At 38.6% G+C, this 19,077-nt stretch overlaps 1 protein-coding gene across 1 annotated transcript in view; it reads left to right on the forward strand.

Annotated features, from left to right (window-relative positions):
- The window catches only part of pinx1 (PIN2 (TERF1) interacting telomerase inhibitor 1), a 91,006-nt gene that overhangs the window by 17,070 nt on the left and 54,859 nt on the right, over nt 1-19,077 (forward strand). The window contains exons 5-6 of the mRNA XM_060821270.1: nt 5,922-6,014; nt 10,467-10,567. Of these exons, the coding sequence (XP_060677253.1) occupies nt 5,922-6,014; nt 10,467-10,567 (194 nt within the window). The remainder of the gene's footprint in view (nt 1-5,921; nt 6,015-10,466; nt 10,568-19,077) is intronic.

Here is a 19,077-nt window from a genome sequence, read left to right on the forward strand (position 1 = left end):
TAAAAACAGGCAAACTTTTATGTATGCTGCATCAAAGACAGCTAATTCTTGAATAATTTTTTAAAATGTGTATCAACCTGTAAATTAAGAACTGCGCACAGTTGTGACATTTGAAACCCAGCCAAGCATTCATAATGGTACAACAGTCCTTGGGGGAAAATGCCAGCAAAGAGCACCTTTTTGAAGCTGTAAGATCAGATGATACTTTTTTTCTTAACTTGTACCATATAGCCTTCAAACAAAGCTGTTAAACAGAGAGTTTTTATTAACTGTGACTTTTATTTTACAAGTTTAAAGGGCATTTAAAACTATTTTAGGTCATGGTTGTTACAAAGACCATGTCTTCAAGAGAGTTTGTCTTTCCCATAAATTTATGATTCCTACAGTGGGAGTTACAACTGAAGAACTGCATTGGACTCAGTATTATCTCTGACATGCTGTCCACAGGTACGACTCCTGAGAGTATTTCTTGCACTTAGTGTTTAATTTCAGATTTCCAGTTTCTGCGGAACTTTGTTTTTATTTTGTTGAGCTTTTTGTATTGTTGGCATTGCAACCATCAAGGCATGTGGAGACTAATCCGTCGCATTCCTGATGAAGCCTTGTATGGAGTGGGCAAGTTTTGGGAATTTGGGTGGCAAGAGTTCTCAGTCTCTGAGCTACTTTTATAGTACTGGTGTTTATAAATGAACTGTAACAGGGGATTGAACAATGTGGATTGTCATGAGATTGATAGAATCGCACAAGAAATCCTGTGAGGCCTATTTTGATGTTGGGAGCAACTTTCTGCATCCTTGACATCTCTGCTAAGCAATGAAGCATGTTTCTCACTAGGCAGTGGCGTATTGCCTATTAAGGTGGGATTATTACACATTAAGGACATTATTAATGACGCATATCGCTTCATTTATATGCAGCTTTCTCACTTAGCAAATATGCGAAATGAATTGGATACCAAAAATTCTTAATGTAGAAGACAGATAACATTATCTTTTTGGGTAGGCCGTGAACCTTCTCCTGCTAAGGTATCTGATCTTCCCTTTCTGTATGCTGTCTGTAGCTTTTTGACCAGTGTCACTGCATGTTTTTAACAAAGTGATGAGCCGTATGAGAACAGCCATCAGTGACTCTGTCCAGGTTTTGTTCTTTCCTTAACAATCTGTTGTCACTTCTCAAGGATCTCATTATAAAACTACATGTACCCATGAGATTCAGTTACTGCATGCCTGAAGACCAATGGACATGCACCAGCGAATATTGGATATACCAGGCAGCCTGTCCATCAGCTGGAATGCACTGGCTTATAGAAAGGGTCCATTGCCAGTTTGTGTTGCTGCTTCATGCAGAGAATGGAGATCATTCAGTGTGGACCAAGCAATCAGTTCCATGAACAAAACAGTAATGCACATCATGATAAACTCTCCAGCGGGTGTTTTCACTGTTACCTGTGAAGTACAGTTGGCTGCTTTTGGTAGAGAACGATTATTTAAAGGTACATGCTCGTGAAAATGTACAGGAATGCTTAATCATTGAGAAGGATGGAATGCTACATGTACCAGACAAGCAGTGCACATGCTCCCATAGTATTATACACTTTATTCCTGAATAAAGTAAGTGTGCTGCCATCAAATTTCGAGACAATCTGCTCTCTGATGGAAAGGAGAAGGAACAATTTCAAAGACCCCCATTTTGCAGTTTTGGCTGCAGCTTGCTGCCAATGTTTTCATGGATTAAAGTGCAAATAAACTGCGAATTCCGTCATGCTGCTGAATAAAAATTCAAGCTGGGTGTAGATTCAAAAGATTGATGGTTTGTTTATAGCCGTTCATTTATTGGTGCTTTCTAACTATGGCAAAAGATTGGCTGGCCAAAGGCAAAAAAGTATTTGTGCAATGTAATTTTATAATCCCTATGCATCAACAGACGTAACTACCCATGGCTTAAGCCAGATCCTGGGTTAGCTAGCAAAGGGAGGTTAGATCTACTTTGACTATGTTCTGAATTAATCTTGTTCCTTTACAACTAATTATGCTAGCAGTCCTTTGTATCCACATATTAATCACTAGGAACTGAAACAGTGTGAGGAAATGTACCATAGCATTAAAAGGACCTCAGCCTTTAAGTAGTTCTTGTTTATTTAAAAGTTATTTCAAAAGACAAGAAAATGTTTGATTTGTCAGTATTCTCATTATTTCTGAGGAATAAATCTGTTTTGGTATTTAGAAGTTACTTTTTTTAAACATACTCTTCCAACACTTGATATGATTCATCACATTTTGACATTTCTGGATGTCTTCACTATCTGGAGCAGATGCTTCTTAAATAAGACATTGTATTATATATTCTTTATGTCCTGTCTTCATTATTTGCCAATGTAAAAGGTTAGGAATCCATTTCTTATTCTGGTTTCATTCCTGCCATCTGTATTGCATTCAAAGTTAGATTATGGATGTAGTGGGAAATTCGCTGGTGCTCTTTGAGAGGCATCTTACATTGCCATGAAATATTTTCTTTTTCATGCTGACCAATATTCCGACTCAGGCGACTGACTGTGTGGAGTTTGCACGTTCTCCCCGTGTCTACGTGGGTTTCCTCCGGGTGCTCCGGTTTCCTCCCACAGTCACAAAGATGTGCAGGTCAGGTGAATTGGCCAAGCTAAATTGCCCGTAGTGTTAGGTAAGGGGTAAATGTAGGGGTATGGGTGGGTTGCGCTTCGGCGGGTCGGTGTGGACTTGTTGGGCCGAAGGGCCTGTTTCCACACTGTAAGTCTAATCTAATCTAAGTCTAATCTAATCTAATCTAATCTAATATGCAAGAAGGGAGGATAATATGTTATGACATTTTAGAGGAAGTGGAACATGGTGGAAATGGAACTGTGTCCTGTAGATTTTATGTTGCAACCAGTTTTAAAGAGCACCATTACTCGTGCAGACTTCAACGGAGTGTTGCTGATGGATTCAAGAAAGAAACTGACAGCATCTTCATTTTTTTTCATATTTAACATCTTGCACCATATGGTATCTGAAGTGAACAGAAAATACAAGAAACTGGGTAGCAAGAAGGCCAAATGGTATTTCTTGAACCTGGCTCTATGTTCAATTTGTTTATGATTATTACAATTCTACCATTCCACCCAATCCTTTTATCCCATTACTTTGTTAGACTCCTTGACTGAACATTCACAAAATTGTGATGGAGAGTTATGAAGAAATCCTAATTCTTTGAGAGAAGACATTTCTCCTATTCTCAGTCCTAAATATCTGATCCTTTACGCAGTGACCAATGTCACATTAATTTAGCTTTCACTTGCCAGGACCTCTCGGGCCCATATGTGGCAGTAACTTCAGGAACCAGGAAACAGTGCTGCAAATGACGGAGGCACACCAAACGCCTTGCATGGACCAATTGCACATCTAAGAGGGAATGTTGCTTGAGACTACGTTCCCTAGTTCTAGCCTTTCCATGTGTAAAGAAGTTTCTGTTTTAAAATGATCACTTCTCAATCTTTGAAAATTAACCCGTGCAAAATAGGAACCAGGAATGTTTCAGCCTCTATAAATAATGTGTCACATCAATGTAAGCCAGAAGTGAGTTTTTAAGCAAAACAGGGAAAGATGGGAGAGGAGGATAGAACAACTGGGAAGGTCTGATAGGGTGGAAAATGCCTGTGATCAAAGAAGAGAAGGGAAGATGGTGAAAGACAAAAAGAGATGGTATTGGGCACCGAGAGAATCAAAAGATGTGCAAAAGTGTAAACTGGAAGAAAGTCAGCTGTAGTCAAGATATTGGGGACGGGTTTATGAAATTGTTGAGCTCTGTGTTTAATTCTGCAAGGTTGTAAAGTGCCAAGTCATTAATTGAAGTGATCCTTCAGCTTGCTTTATTAGAATAGTATGGGAGGTCAAGGACGCTAAGTCAAGAGTGGTAATGGGCAGAACATTAAAATAACAGGTGACTAGAAATTCAGCAGCAAAGGTGATCTGCAAAATAATTATCTAGTCTGCATTTGGACTCCCCACTGTAGAGAGTCTGCATTGTGAGGAGTGAATGCAGTTCTTAAAAGAAATACAAGAAAGTTGCTGTTTCACATGGAAGGAGTGTCCATTCAAGTGGAAGAGAGTCTGCATTCTTCCAGCACCAAAGAAAATTTTGGGGAATGTCAGGTCTCATTGCTTCAGATTTTGATTTTGTTGAATATTCAAAAATTTAAGTAATATTACTTTTTCTTTCTGTCTTAATTCCATTTTTTTCCTCACCTATTTATTTTTGCTTTCTAATTTTATAATTGAAATGTTTAAACTTTGGTTTTTATTGTTTGGTTTGTACGTTGCCTCAATGTGGATTCTTCACTGTGAGGAAACAATGTTATTAGTCTTGTTTTACAGATACCATAACCCCCTTTTTTTTTATCTTTTTGGTCTCCCAATGACTTATTTTATTGCTCAAAAGCATGTGAAAAATTTATCTGCAACTGCCAGATTAGTGAACAGCAGAAACATAATTTTTACCATTGTCCCAGATTTTGCAATCAATGTTTTCATTTTTTTTTTGGAAGTTTAAGAATTCTGTTGAGTTACTTCAGTGTGGATTGACATTTTAATCAATTCTCTGTTGAGATTTACAACTGTTGTTTAACTTGTTACTGTTCCAAAGTCATTCGTTGACTAACTTTGAATAACTTTGCATTTTATATATGCAGTGTGTTCAGGCATATGTTTTATCTAATTCTGTATTTGGAAATATTCCAGAAACCAAATTTAAACAGATTTTATTTTTACTAAATCAGCTTTCCTGCAGTCATCTGAGCAAGCATTTATGGTATGGGTTAATTTTTTAGATTCTTTTCAGCAGTATTGATGTCAAATATGTGAGTTACTTTTGTGTTTGTAACCTTTGAAAGACTTACATCATCAGATTTGTTACTATTTGTATCTTCCAATTGACATTGAAAGGCATCCCTGCTTATTTCATTTTAAAAATCATTTGAATTAAGTGTAGAATGTTAATTTATAATTGACTACAAAAGAATGAGTACAGCAAAAAGAATATTTTTGCAAACAAAGGGTTAAATATGATCTATAAGGTGTTTAAAACCAAACAGATAACCGACATCAAAAAATCCAGTATCATTATTCATGAATTTGAAATGGCTCACTGAAATCATATTTCCTGAACCTTGCTTGGAAATCTTGCTCTTACTAATCCTGAATGTTGACATGTATAAGTTAATCTAGTTTACAATTTATTAGCAAGTATGTCCATTATAACAGCACTTCTACACTGATGATCAAAATGGAGTGGGAGTGAAATAGTATGTTTAGTTCCCCAAGCACTGATTACAAGTAAATAAAAGTTTTCTTTCACAAAATTACTGACAGAGATTAGTGTACTGTTACAAAACTATTTTTGAACTTTCTACTGGTTAGAACTAAGGTAGACCAGCAGAAGACAGAATTAGGAGGTGGAGAAGTTAATTTTTTTTTGTTTAACCCTTCTTAAGGACTGGGGGTGGGTGTAAGGGGAACTGCAGATAAAGGGGGGGAGTGGGTGGGGTGGCGGTAGGTGAGGTAGGAATAGGTGAATACAAGTAGAGGGTATGACCTGGTTGACTGATGGGAAGAATGAATCTGGTTGGTAGCTGGAAGGAAGGGTCAATTAGAGGAATGGAAGGGAGAGAGAGCGCGGCTGGAAAGGGAGTCAGGAAATGGGAATGGAAGTTATGGTTGAAATTGATCAATAACACTTAATGTTATCCTATTTCATTGCAACCTGTAAGGCTGGTAATTGGTTAAATGCTCACAAATTATAATTCTGAGTGCCCCCTATAGTATTGCCTCAATTAGTACCATTATTGCATCAATCAACTCTACAGTAGATAATTTTAATCCTTTTTAAATATTAAGGACTCTTGTTTTTAACAGGTTCATCAGTGGCTGAGGATAAAACTGCATTTAGTCTTGAAGAGAAATCTAAATCTTCCAAGAAACGAGTTCACTACCAGAAATTTACCAAAGGTGAGGTGTAACAAAAAACACTGGAGGTGCTGGAAATCTATTTGAAAATGCTGATTAATCCTCATCAGGGCCAGCTGCATCTGTGGAGGGAAACAGTGTTAATGTTTCAACAATGAGTTTCAAATATCGATATCTTTGGTGGTGTGATATTTCCTAATTAAGCAGCAGATTTGTAACTTTTATATATCTAGGATGATATGTGTCAGTGTAACTTATGGACAAGTTATGAATATTTGTAGTTGCTGTTTTATAGGAGCAGATCATGGTTACTATTTCCAGAATACTCGGGTAAAATGTTTACCTCATTGCACACCTCTTTAAGTCTAGTAATTATTGAAATGTTGCCATTCTGGACATTTTGAATATTTAACAATCGGCTCGAGAGTGTCTTGACTTGTGGTTTAAAAGTTGAAAGAATGCTTTTGGATAAGACTATGCAATTTCAAATGCTACTCATTAAAATACATATTGTTAGTTAACATTTATTATTCCATTTATAGGTAAAATGTATACCTAACCTAACTTGGGTATTATTTAAAATTTTAGCTTGTGAAGTAGATGATTTATGTTTGGTCTTGCAACAGATTTGAATTTGCAGGAAGTGTGATACACTCTACTTCAAGACATTTTGCTGAAATAATTATTTTTCCTCAACGCCCATGGTAGGATACCTTAATTCGCATGAAGGAAGCAGATGAATTTAAAGCGGTAATACCGTTGCAGAATGGTTTAATTAAGAATTATTGTGTAATTAGAACAATAATTAATTATTGTTCTGTTGGTCCTCTTTGAGACCTAGGTTTTCATTTTCAAATTGACATTGGTCTGTGATCCTGGTTTTGTCCTCATCTGTGATCGTGATGACAATAGAGAACAAAATTAGCAAAATGACTCCTTCAGCCCAGATAATAAGTCATAGATTCATAGACTCCCCCTGTGCAGATGAAGAGCCATATTTCCAGTTACTCATGGGATCTTTCTCAACAGTAGATCAAAACTAGAAAAGATAACTTGAGGCTCGAGGGTATCGATTGTGCATTGTTAAACATAATTAGATTGTTGTATTATAGTTTGTGCCTGCTCCACAAAAGTAGATTAAGATGCAGAAAATGTTTTGACCTGATAGATCCCGTTGTCATAGGACAGTTGTTGTACATTTCCCCATTAAGATATGTAGGCATCTTGCAAATGAGCGTATTGTTCTGGTTACTTCCTAATTCTGCTGGAATCAGTGCTGGTGTGAGCTAGCCTCTAAGATATTTGCAGATGCGGCAATGCTAATATTCTGTCCTGCAACGTAAGAAATTGAGCGTGGATATTGTGGCATTGGTGAATCGTAGAATCCCTACATTGTGGAAACAGGCCATTCAGCCCATTGAGTCCACACTGACCCTCCGAAAAGCATTCCACTCAGACCCACTCCCCAGCCCTACCTCCCATGACCAATCCACTTAGCCTGTGCATCTTTGGACTATGGGAGGAAACTCCCACTAGACAATGGTGGAATGTGGAAATTCCACAGATAATTGCCTAAAAGTGGAATCGCAGCCAGGACCCTGGCTCTGTGAAGCAGCAGTGCTAACCATTGAGTCACGGCTTTCAATGGTTAGCACTGCTCAGATGTTTAATAATTGTTACGTACAAACTCTAGGCTCTCGTATGCCTCATGAATGTAGACTAACATCAAGCTATTTGTTTACTTCATTAGTTGTTTACAACTTAAGGTAAAAATCACACAACATCAGGTTATAGTCCAACAGGTTTATTTGGAAGCACACTAGCTTTCGGAGCGACGCTCCTTCATTAGGTGATAGTGAAGGGCTCGATAGCAAAAATTTGCAGTGTGATGTAACTGAAATTATACATTTGAAAAATTGATTGTCTGTTAAGCCTTTCATCTGTTAGAATACAGTGATAGTTTCACTTCTTTCATGTGTAAATCGCAAAACCTTTTTGTTAAAGTTGCATTCTCGGGTTAGCTGCTAACAATGGTGATAGCTAGACAATATGTTGAAGGTGTTAGACCCTGTGTTCTCTGACTATGACCTGATGTTTAGATTTGATTCTAATCTAAAAAGTGAGATAACAGGGTTTTACATAGACTCATGCAATTTTTGAGCTCAGAGTTCTACATGAATGTATGCAGCTTTTGAGCAAAGTGCAATGTAACTCTGCAAGTACAAATTCACTCCACAAAATATGTGTACATGTGAGTCTTTGTCTCTGTGTGTGTCTGTCTGGGGAGGGGGTTGTGTGTGTGTGTGTGCGCGCATGTGGTGAGTGCAGAGTGTCTTAAGTCTGTGAGGGGGTGAGTGTGTGGGTGTCTGTGTGCGCATCTGTGTGTACCTGTGTGTATGTGTGTGTAGGAATATCTGTGTGTGTATGTGTAGTGCAATGGTGGTCACCTGTAATGTGACCTGGGGCGGCACAGTGGTTAGCACTGCTGCCTCGCAGCGCCTGAGACCCAGGTTCAATTCCCGCCTCAGGCGACTGACTGTGTGGAATTTGCACGTTCTCCCCGTGTCTGCATGGGTTTCCTTCGGGTGCTCCGGTTTTCTCCCACAGTCCAAAGATGTGCAGGTCAGGTAAATTGGCCACGATAAACTGCCCGTAGTGTTAGGTAAGGGGTAAATGTAGGGGTATGGGTGTTGCGCTTCGGCGGGTCCGTGTGGACTTGTTGGGCCGAAGGGCCTGTTTCCACACTGTAATCTAATCTAATGAACCCACGGTCCTGGTTGAGACCCTCCGTATGGGTACTGAACTTAGCTATCAGCCTCTGCTGCCTGTCCCAAGCCCTCCACTATCACCTCATGAAGGACCGTTGCTCCGAAAGCTAGTATGCTTCCAATTAAACCTGTTGGACTATAACCTGGTGTTGTGTGATTTTTAATTTTGTACACTCCAGTCCAACACCGGCATCTCCAAATCATGTTTACAAATTAAGTGATCCTGAGGTAAAATGAAGTATTAGAACTTTATTCAATCAAATTTTCTTCAATGATGAATAATCTTAAAGTCTTCTAACCTCACACAACATTGTAAAATGCCAGTAAAAGGAAAGAGTGGGTTGGGGCTGACAGTGAAATTTGAAGTGGCAATCAACTGATTCAACATTCTGTTGGGGGGTAGAACCTGTCTCCTTATACTTTGACTCCTAAGGCCCTCTGAAGTGGTCCAGTAACAACAGGGCTACAGTGTTCCAAGGAGAATGTCACATTGAGGGGAATGGTGACAATAAAGGAATGACAATAAGTGCAGCATTGAAGTAGTGTTGCCCAAATCCTAAGCACACTTTTAAAATAAGTTATCAAAGTAGACATTGCAGTGTGGAAGATTCCAACTTTTTGAGATTTTGTTTGCTAGATTTTAAATTGGGAGAGGTTACTAAAATGCTGGGAGATCAGCTATTTGAGCAAATACTTTTCACATCTGGCATAGCTGAGTCCAAAGGTTTTGCGTATTGTGAGAAACTAAAGTTGGTTCCTTGAATCTTAATAATGATATCTAATTTGTAAAAGATGTTGGCTTCTATCCCTTTTGCCCAAATCCTACTTGTTAGTTTCTGTTTTGCCTCTGTATTATTTTAGAACCAAATCGTAAAAAATATGAGCATGAGAAATCATTTGGTTTCATTTTGCAATTTTACATATATTGTCTTTTGAAGCCAATATCCTTTCCTTAAACCTTGACTCTTATTGCATGTCATAATTGCTACAAATATCTCTGATTCAAAAATACTTGTTTTGCAATGAACCATGCTGGTTCATTTGGGAGCTTCTCAAAAATCAGTGATAATTATAGATGATATCTTGGTTTTGTGAATGTCAAGCTTAGGGTTTAGAAGTCTAATACAACTAAATGTTGATACAAGATTTTTCTAATTATTTACTGAGTAGGTGAATACATTTGTACCTCATCGTGATGAGAGCAATTTTTTTTACATCCAGCAAGTCTTTGTTTTCTGTTACAACATTGCAAAACTCCCTTGTGCTCAGGATGGCATGGTTCTGTACCAGTACTTTAAACAGCCCTTTGTGTCATCTAGAGCAGTAGCCCTTTTGATCATCCCTTCTCTCTACCCCATTAGCAAGATCAAAAGTTCCATATCATCCAGCAAATATCAGGGGATATACTGATTACAAATACAATGCCTTTTTGGAGTATTTGCAACCTGTTATATTTAAAGTTATATTGGAATAATGTGATGGTCTTGTCCAAATTTTAAAGTTTTTGTTTGGTAAAGAATTTGACAGTTAAATGAGTTGATTGGAGTCTACTTAGTCCTAGACCTAAACATCATATTTTACCAAAAATGTTCAGTTAAGTTAATGATGATTGTCTGACTTGGAAGTGACCTAATTAATTTAGGCCTTTTTAATGTGTTTCTGTATGGTTTCTACTTGGCTTTGACATTTTATAAATACATGTATTGTTTAAATGTTTGGATTGAAGGAAAGGATCTCTCTTCTCGTAGTGCGATAGACCTTGCCTGCATTTTTGGAAAACGTGGCAAACAGGTCAAAAGATCCAGAGGTCAGGAAGAGCAAGCGATGGTAAGATGTATTGGTTTTTGACACTTAGTTGTTAATGTACTAATTTCCCTTCCTCCACTGCATTTTATTCAGAGACCAGATAATATTCTACAGATTGTTTCACTGGCTAAGTAAATATTCCTGTTTGTCCTGAAGTGCATGTTAAATTCAGTGTAGAAAAGTAATGATAAAGCAAATTCTGATAGGTGGTTTCCATTGGTTGGTGAAATGGGAGTGAGAGTACAAGTTTAAGATAATGAATTTTAGAGGGAAGAAAGCTTTTATGGAGATTTTGCAGCAAACTGTGGCTGGAGCAATACATACATTTTATCGAGGAATGAATTGTTGCTTGAGGATGTTTAAAGAGCATGGAGAGCAAGAGATTAAATTCATGAAGGGCAAAACCATTTGTGCAGAATTGATAGCCTGAGTTGTTTGTTTCAGTGCTGTTCTGTCACACCCAATAGATGTTGGGCCATTTTCCACTTTTCTTTTTAAAAGGAAATCTAGCTTTTATTTTATGGAAATAAGCTTGCTGCTTGTCGAAGACTTATTTATTTGTATTAAGTACAAATGACTGCTTCTGTGTCTCAACAGAAACAAAAATAGAACCATCTGCAAACTTCTCAAAGCTGATTGGATAAATTGAAAAGTAGTGAATTTTAAAATTGCAATTGCTCCCTCCTGAGATGCACGTCTGAGGCAGTGTTCAGTCTGTCAGATTTTGCATGCTTGTTGCTCTCGTATTCAAATAGAATAAACCAATGCAAAGTACAATTCTATCAGTTCCTAACAAGCTGAACTTCTTGAAACCCATGTTTTGTTTTTCCACTTGGTCCAGACACCATTTCCTTCCTTTCTCAGTTAAGTTTCCTGATGTGGTCTTATCACTGGAGAAAATAACGTCCGATAGACAGGAGCTTAGAACAGACCACACTCGAGCTTTATAACTAAACAATATGTTCCTGAAGGAGAATTATGACTGGAGAGGTGGGGGGACACTGGGGATCTCATGTTAATTTTAATTAGACTGAATCCTTAAAATTAATAATTTTTCATTGTGATAATTTATGGCTCAATATATACACAGTGCATATGTTTGCTCTGGGCTGTTTTGAGAATTTGAGAAATTCAACCAATCTGACTTATTAAAATGTTTCAACGGAGTATTATCTCTAGTCGATGTTAAAGCAGTACTGACATTTTAAGGAAGAATTGGATCCAGCTGCATAACATATGAATGACAAAGTTTGATTGTTCTGGTTAAATATACAATGTTTATATAAAAGGCTAAACTTTACACTCCCCTGCAGGTGGTTTTAAGGGCAGTGGTGGGGAGGATTTGCAAAATCCAGCAAATGTCTTTCCATCATCCACCTGTCAGCCCCAGACCTGTCTGAAATTTTGAGTGGTGGAGTAAGCATCAGACAACCTGCCTGGTCTTGGCCAATTTGCAGAAGCTTAACCATTGTGGTATTTGATCCATGGCAGGAGGAAGCCATACTACACAAAAAGCCCAGCAGCTTTAGCTTTATTTTTGGGCAATTAACAGTCTAGGAACATTTTTCACAGGGTCCCTCGGCCTGGCAGAGGCCATGTTCCCCCCTCCACTGACCACGTCAGACTTTATTGCCTCCTTTAACCCACCCTCTTGCATCTCAGACCCAGGTTCCCAACTCTCTTATCCACATTGCCTGCCAGCACAGCCTGGTGATATCCTGGATTTACCACTGAGTTCTGGCTGCTCTTCATTGGGAGTAGCTGTAGTTCCAGCAGTTGTGACTGCTACTGCTCGTCCATTACTTGGATTATGGAGGTGCTGATCTTCAGATTGATTGGCAGTTCTCGAAGGCTGGACTTCCTCCTGAGATAAGGCTAAGTCTCGTCTTAAAACAATTAATGCTGCTCTGAGTTAGGTTGCTATGCAGCATGTTGTCAAGCTCGCCACTGAACTTGTTTGGAGTGTGGGTAGGGGTGCAGGGACCACAGCATCCTGTAAAATCCAGCCCATTCTACTGTACTAAGGCTGGTAATGTATTGCATTATCTAGTATGATTAGAATTTCAGTAGCCAAAGTTGATTGTTATTGCAGCAAAGTGCATTGATCCAGATTGAATCAAGTTCTCAGTGTGTAAATTGACTGTGGGATTTTCTTTTAACATGTAACACTAAGCTTTATTTTGTTCATTCCCATGATCTGTTGTAAACTTATCATAGAATAGCTACTTAGCTAACCAATCAGAACCGGGGCAGGGAATCCTCTCAATATGTTACTATAGTGACCTAGTTTTAAGCAGCCAAAATATCCTTCATGTTACTTTATTGGACAATGGGTCTTTGATTCTTAAAATACAGTATAAAATTTCCTAATTCTTTGTTATGGTACAGTAATTCTCACTTGAAGTACCTTCTTTAAACATTATTTTGTTAACATAACTTTTTATTGTGAGCAAAATTAGGTGCATGGTATTGGGGCAAAGTACTAACTTGGATTGAAAGTTGGTTGGCTGACAGGAAACAAAGAGTAGTGATAAACGGCTCCATTTCGGAATGGCAGACAGTGACCAGGGGGGTACCGCAGGGATCAGTGTTGGGACCGCAGCTTTTTACAATATATATTAATGATATAAAAATGGTATTAGTAATAACACTAACAAATTTGCTGATGATACTAAGCTGGGTGGCAGGGTGAAATGTGAGGAGGATGTTAAGAGATTACAGGGTGACCTGGACAGGTTAGGTGAGTGGTCAGATGCAGTTTAATGTGGATAAATGTGTGGTTATCCACTTTGGTGGCAAGAACAGGAAGGCAGATTACTACCTAAATGAAATCAATTTAGGTAAAGGGGCAGTACAAAGAGATCTGGGTGTTCTTGTACACCAGTCAATGAAGGTAAGCATGCAGGTACAGCAGGTAGTGAAGAAGGCTAATAGCATGCAGGCCTTCATAGCAAGAGGGATTGAGTATAGAAGCAAAGAGGTTCTTCTGCAGCTGTACAGGGCCCTGGTGAGACCACAACTGGAGTACTGTGTGCAGTTCTCATCTCCAAATTTGAGGAAAGACATTCTGGCTATTGAGGGAGTGCAGCATAGGTTCACGAGGTCAATTCCTGGAATGACGGGACTACCTTACGCTGAAAGACTGGAGCAACTGGGCTTGTATACCTTTGAGTTTAGAAGACTAAGAGGGGATCTGATTGAGACGTATAAGATTATTAAAGGATTGGACACTCTGGAGGCAGGAAGCATGTTTCCTCTGATGGGTGAGTGTCGAACCAGAGGACACAGCTTAAAAATACAGGGTAGACCATTTCGGACAGAGAGGAGGAGAAACTTCTTCACCCAGAGAGTGGTGGCTGTGTGGAATGCTCTGCCCCAGAGGGCAGTAGAGGCCCAGTTTCTGGATTCATTTAAGAAAGAGTTGGATTGATCTCTCAAGGATAGTGGAATCAAGGGTTATGGAGATAAGGCAGGAACAAGATACTGATTTAAGGATGATCAGCCATGATCATATTGAATGATGGTGCAGGCTCGAAGGGCTGAATAGCCTACTCCTGCACCTATAGTCTATTGTTTCCTTTTAAATATGTAATCATACTTCCATTTCCAGTTTAATGACTTTGCACCTTGCTGGTTGCCACTTCCCAGAATTTATCTCCTCGAGCCTATTGTGTTCCTGCCCTTGGTTGTCCGCCACCCTGGCTTTTCTTCCCTCTGGCATTGTCTTCCAGTCATCTCCACATAAAGCCTTGCTTCTGTGATCTCCCCAGCATTGCTTCCCTTGGCTGTTAGCCCGGTCTCGCATCTCACCCTCTCCTTACCTTCGGCTACTCCCTTTTATTGTTGAAGCACCTTTCTGAACTTGTACTGAAGGGCGCCATCTGGTGGAAATTTGGCCAATGCTGGGACTGTGCAGTTTTCTGCACTGACTAAATCCTGCCACTAGATGGAACTTGGTTAGTCTAAAAATACTGGCGAGTGTATGAACATAATTTTAAAATATTGTGTGGAGCGTATATTGTTTATTTCCTATTTAACTTTCAAAATAATGTATAACTTATTTCAGTTAGAAATGTATAATGTTATACTGACATGGTACAGAGTTTCAACCTGAGCATGCTTTTCTTTAAAAAGTATCCACAGGGATGTAACTGACTTTAACACTGATGCCTTGGGAATCAGGTTCACTTAGTCATTTCACTTGAGATTGTGATTTTAAGGAAGGCAGCTACAATTTATTGAACAGTATGACTTTATTTACTATGATTGTGCTTATATTGCTAACACTGTAATCTACTCGTGCAAGCTGCTGCTGCTTTTTCAGAATAATTTTCATAAAGTTTTGGAAGGTAATATTGTTTTGATAAAGATCTACAATTTAATTATTCATCTTGCTTTATTTTAATAGTAGGTTTCACCTGCTTGATGTCCCCATCACCACTACTATTTTCATTTTAAGTGGTGCAAATGCAGGAACTTACTTTCAACTATGCAATTGATTTACTCTGTCAGTGTGGGATACTAAAAACATAAATGTCTCAATGGCATGAATTCTCACTGTATTAGATTACCTGAAAACTTGTAATGCAGTGATTTTAAGTAATGACATAGTTGAGGGTCAAAATGGAATTTATAAAAGTTTCAGAAGATTTATAGTATGTACGAATGTGTTCAAATTTTCTATGAAATTTGGGCTTCTGTATTGATTATCCCCATTAACTTTTGAAGATGAAATTTCCTTCATTTGTAATTGTTCGTTTATTTAATCGATCAATTAGAATGTTCAGGTACTGAAATACTGTGGTTACTGATACACTGGTTTCAACATATTCTAGTCACTGGTTTTACAGTGAACATTGATCCAAAGTTAAACAATAGGCTCTTGCAAGATGAAGGTGTAACTAACTTTGCAAAATGTAAACCATTAATTTTTGCTTCACTTGACTCCCTTAAAGTTTGAGAACTTGGCCCATTTTGTATGGGATCTTGATGCTGTCCAGCGCTATGCCCATTTTGACTGCTGTTGATGGGCAAATGAATTAGTGGATTTTTCACCTGAGAGCCATTTGGTTAACCGCCACCTAAACATTTTATTCTTAAACCGATCCCCTTGCAAACACACAAGGCCATCGTTACCAAGGGCAATTATTGACTCTCCATTGCCACTGCTCTTGTGAGATTGGTAAACTCGGCAGAGCCTTCAGGCAAACAAAGATAATTTTCTAAGAATTGTGTTCTAAGGGTCACTGGACCCAAAATGTTAACTCTGATCTCTTTTCACAGATGCTGAACTTTTCCAGCAACTTCTGTTTTTTTTTCCCTGATATACAGTATCTGCAGTTCTTTAAGGTTTTTATTATTTTCTAATGCCTATTTAAGCAAAAATATCCCTGGTTTATGTGAAAGGTACAGATGTTCAACAAAACCTTTGTTTTAATAAAATGACAGGCTGTAAAGGTGGGCCCATCTTAACTGGCACAGGAAATCTCCACTTCAGCCATTATTGTTAATATCAACCAATGCACACCGATTTGAAGAGACATTCTCTTTAAATGGTTATTTATGATATTCTTGTAGAGCAGTTTTTAAATTCAATAACCGGTATGACTGAAACAAAAGAGACAGAAACAGTTATGCTAATGAAATTTTTATTTCTATAACTCTTATGTTGTGTGATTATACGGATTTCCTATTTATGGGAAGAAAAGTTATTACTGTTGTCAGAAATTTTGAGTTTCGATGAAAAAATGGATAAAGCCATTTATACTGCGCAAAATATTGGAAAACGGCATGTCATAAATAGAGAATTCAGCGTAACTTAACTAGTTCCTAACGCATTAGTCTTAAGTTTTTTTTTTGAAAAGATCTTTCATTCTATCTACTTTCTTTGCATTTGTATTGCTGTATAATTAAGTCCAAGGATGGAAAAACTATGAATGTAAAATTGAGACAGGATTTTAAACCAAGGACAATAAAGAAATTGCAATATGAGTGGCTTGGACAGGAATATAGAATAGTACATCTCAGGAACAAGCCCACCAGGTCTATGTCGACCATGATGCCATTGTAAACCAATCCCATCTTCTTGCACATGATCCATATTCCTCCATTCCCTGTCTGTTCATGTCTGTCTAAATGCCTCTTAAACTTTGCTAATATATCTACTACTTCTATCACCCCCTCCCCACCAGCAGCATGCTTTTGGCATCTATGAACCTCTGCATAAAACAAGTCGCCTTGTGCACCTCCCAGCCCACCTTAGACCTATGATCCCTAATATTTGGCATTTCTACTTTAGGGAAAAGACTCTGACTATCCATCCCATTCATGCTTTTCATAATTCTGTTGACTTTTATGAGGTCTCCCCTCAGCCTCCATGCCCTATCAAAAACAATCCAAATTCGTCCAACCTCTCCTTACAGGTGCTATACCCCAATTCGGGCAACATTCTGGCAAACCTCTTTTTGCACCCTGTTCAGAACACCTTTCCTATTGTGTGGTGACCAGAGCTGCACACAGTACTCTAAATGTGGCCTGACTAAAATTTTATACAGCTGCAACATGAAGGCAAACAAGCCGTACATTTTCTTTACCAAATTATTCATCGTGTTGTCACTTGCTATGGGCTTGCATCTAAGATTCCAATATCAATCAAAACTCCTTAAGTTTCTGCCATTTATTGTATACTTTCCTATTGCATTTGACCCCCCCCCCCCCCCAAGTGCATTACGTCAAACTTGCCTGAATTAACCTCCATCAATAAAATTTCCACCCAGTTTCCAACTGATCATTTTCCTGCTGTATCTTTTGATAACCTCTCTATCAACAACTCCACCAATTTTTCGTATCATCTGCAAACTTAGAAACCATCTATATTTGTATTCAAATCATTTTTGTATATATGTATGCTACACAAAAACATCAGAGTTCTCTGATGTTTGTGGAACACTACTTGTCACAGACTACAGTCAGAAAAACACCCTCCTCAAATACACTCTGGCTTCTATGACCAAGCCAATTTTGTATCCATCCTACCAACTCACTGTGGATCCAATGCAGCATTTTATTCTGCCCTAGCTGACCATGAGAGACTTAGTCAAATGATTTAGTAAAGTCCATGTAGACAATATCCGCTGCCCTACACACTCAAGTCAACACTTCCTCAAAAGCTGAAATTAAATTTGAGAGAAGCCTTCCCCCACACACAGCCCTGCTGACTATTCCTAATATGTCCTTTGTTTTCCAAATCCTGTTGCTAAGAATCTTCTCCAATAATTTCCCAACCACTGATGTAAGGTTTACCGGCTTATAATTCCCTGAATCATCCCTGTCGCCCTCCTTGAACAATGTTGTCTATTCTTCTGTTTTGTGGGATATTTCCTGAGGTTAAAGAGGATACAAAGATCTCTGTCAATGTCCCAGAAATCGCCTCCCTTACCTCCCGCAGTGTCCTGGGATATACTCAGTGAAGCCCTGGGGACTTGCCATTTTTGTTTTTTTTTAAAACCCCCACACCACCATTTTAATATCAACATACTCCAGAATATCAGCATACCACTCAATAATCTTTGCATCATTCATGTCCTTCTTGCTAAAAACCAATGTGGAATATTCATTAAGGACTTCATCCACTTGTGGCTGTATTCCTAAATTCCCTCATTTGTTCTTGAGTGGATCTGCTGTTTCCCTAGTAAGCCTCTGGCTTCTCATATCCATAGGAACAATTTCCACATGGCTAAGATTACCATGAAGGGCTCTCCTCTAACTTTTCTCTTGCCTGAGGCGTGGCGAGATGACCCTTTGGTCTTCTGGAACTATGATGACTTTACCTTTTCAATGTTGGACAGGCCTTTGGAAGTTAGTTGCTGCAGGAATCTCAGTCTCTGACCTGCTCTGACAGCCATGGTACTTATATTGCTAGTCCAGTTCAGTTTTGGATCAATGGTAACTCCATTTTAATAGTGAGGGATTCTGTGATGGTAATACTGTTGAATGTCATTATGTAGTTATCAGTAAACAGCCCGCTTAATAATTTTATGCTGGAGGAAAGATCGTTGTGAAACGGCAGAAAATGGGTTGGGCCCAAGATGCTGTCCTGAGAAACTCCAGCAGTGATATCTTGGAGTTGAGATGACTGACCTCAAACAAGCTTAGTCTAAGGCATGACTTATCCAGTAGATAGGAATCGGGGTAACACATCAACATCTGGAGGTTCATCCATGACTTGGCTAAGTTCCTGCACTATGGATTTGATATCTGTCTGTGTCTGATGGTGTTCTCTGGTGATGGCCTCAATTCTGATTGAGTTGTTGCTTTTCGACTTTTTTTCATAAGCACCCCAATGTTCTCTGCACTGAAGAAAATCTAGATACTAGTTTTAAGTTGTAAGCCCAACACTGCACCTAGGAACTTGCTTGGACTTTATTCAAATGGATTTTAGTGCATTCACATTATTCTCTCTTGGGTTTCTCATGTACCAAGAGAGCAGACCACTTTGTTTCAATGACAGCTTCTATCACTGTGATGTTAGC

Source organism: Hemiscyllium ocellatum, chromosome 3, assembly GCF_020745735.1.
Source record: "Hemiscyllium ocellatum isolate sHemOce1 chromosome 3, sHemOce1.pat.X.cur, whole genome shotgun sequence".
Classification (NCBI taxonomy): domain Eukaryota; kingdom Metazoa; phylum Chordata; class Chondrichthyes; order Orectolobiformes; family Hemiscylliidae; genus Hemiscyllium; species Hemiscyllium ocellatum.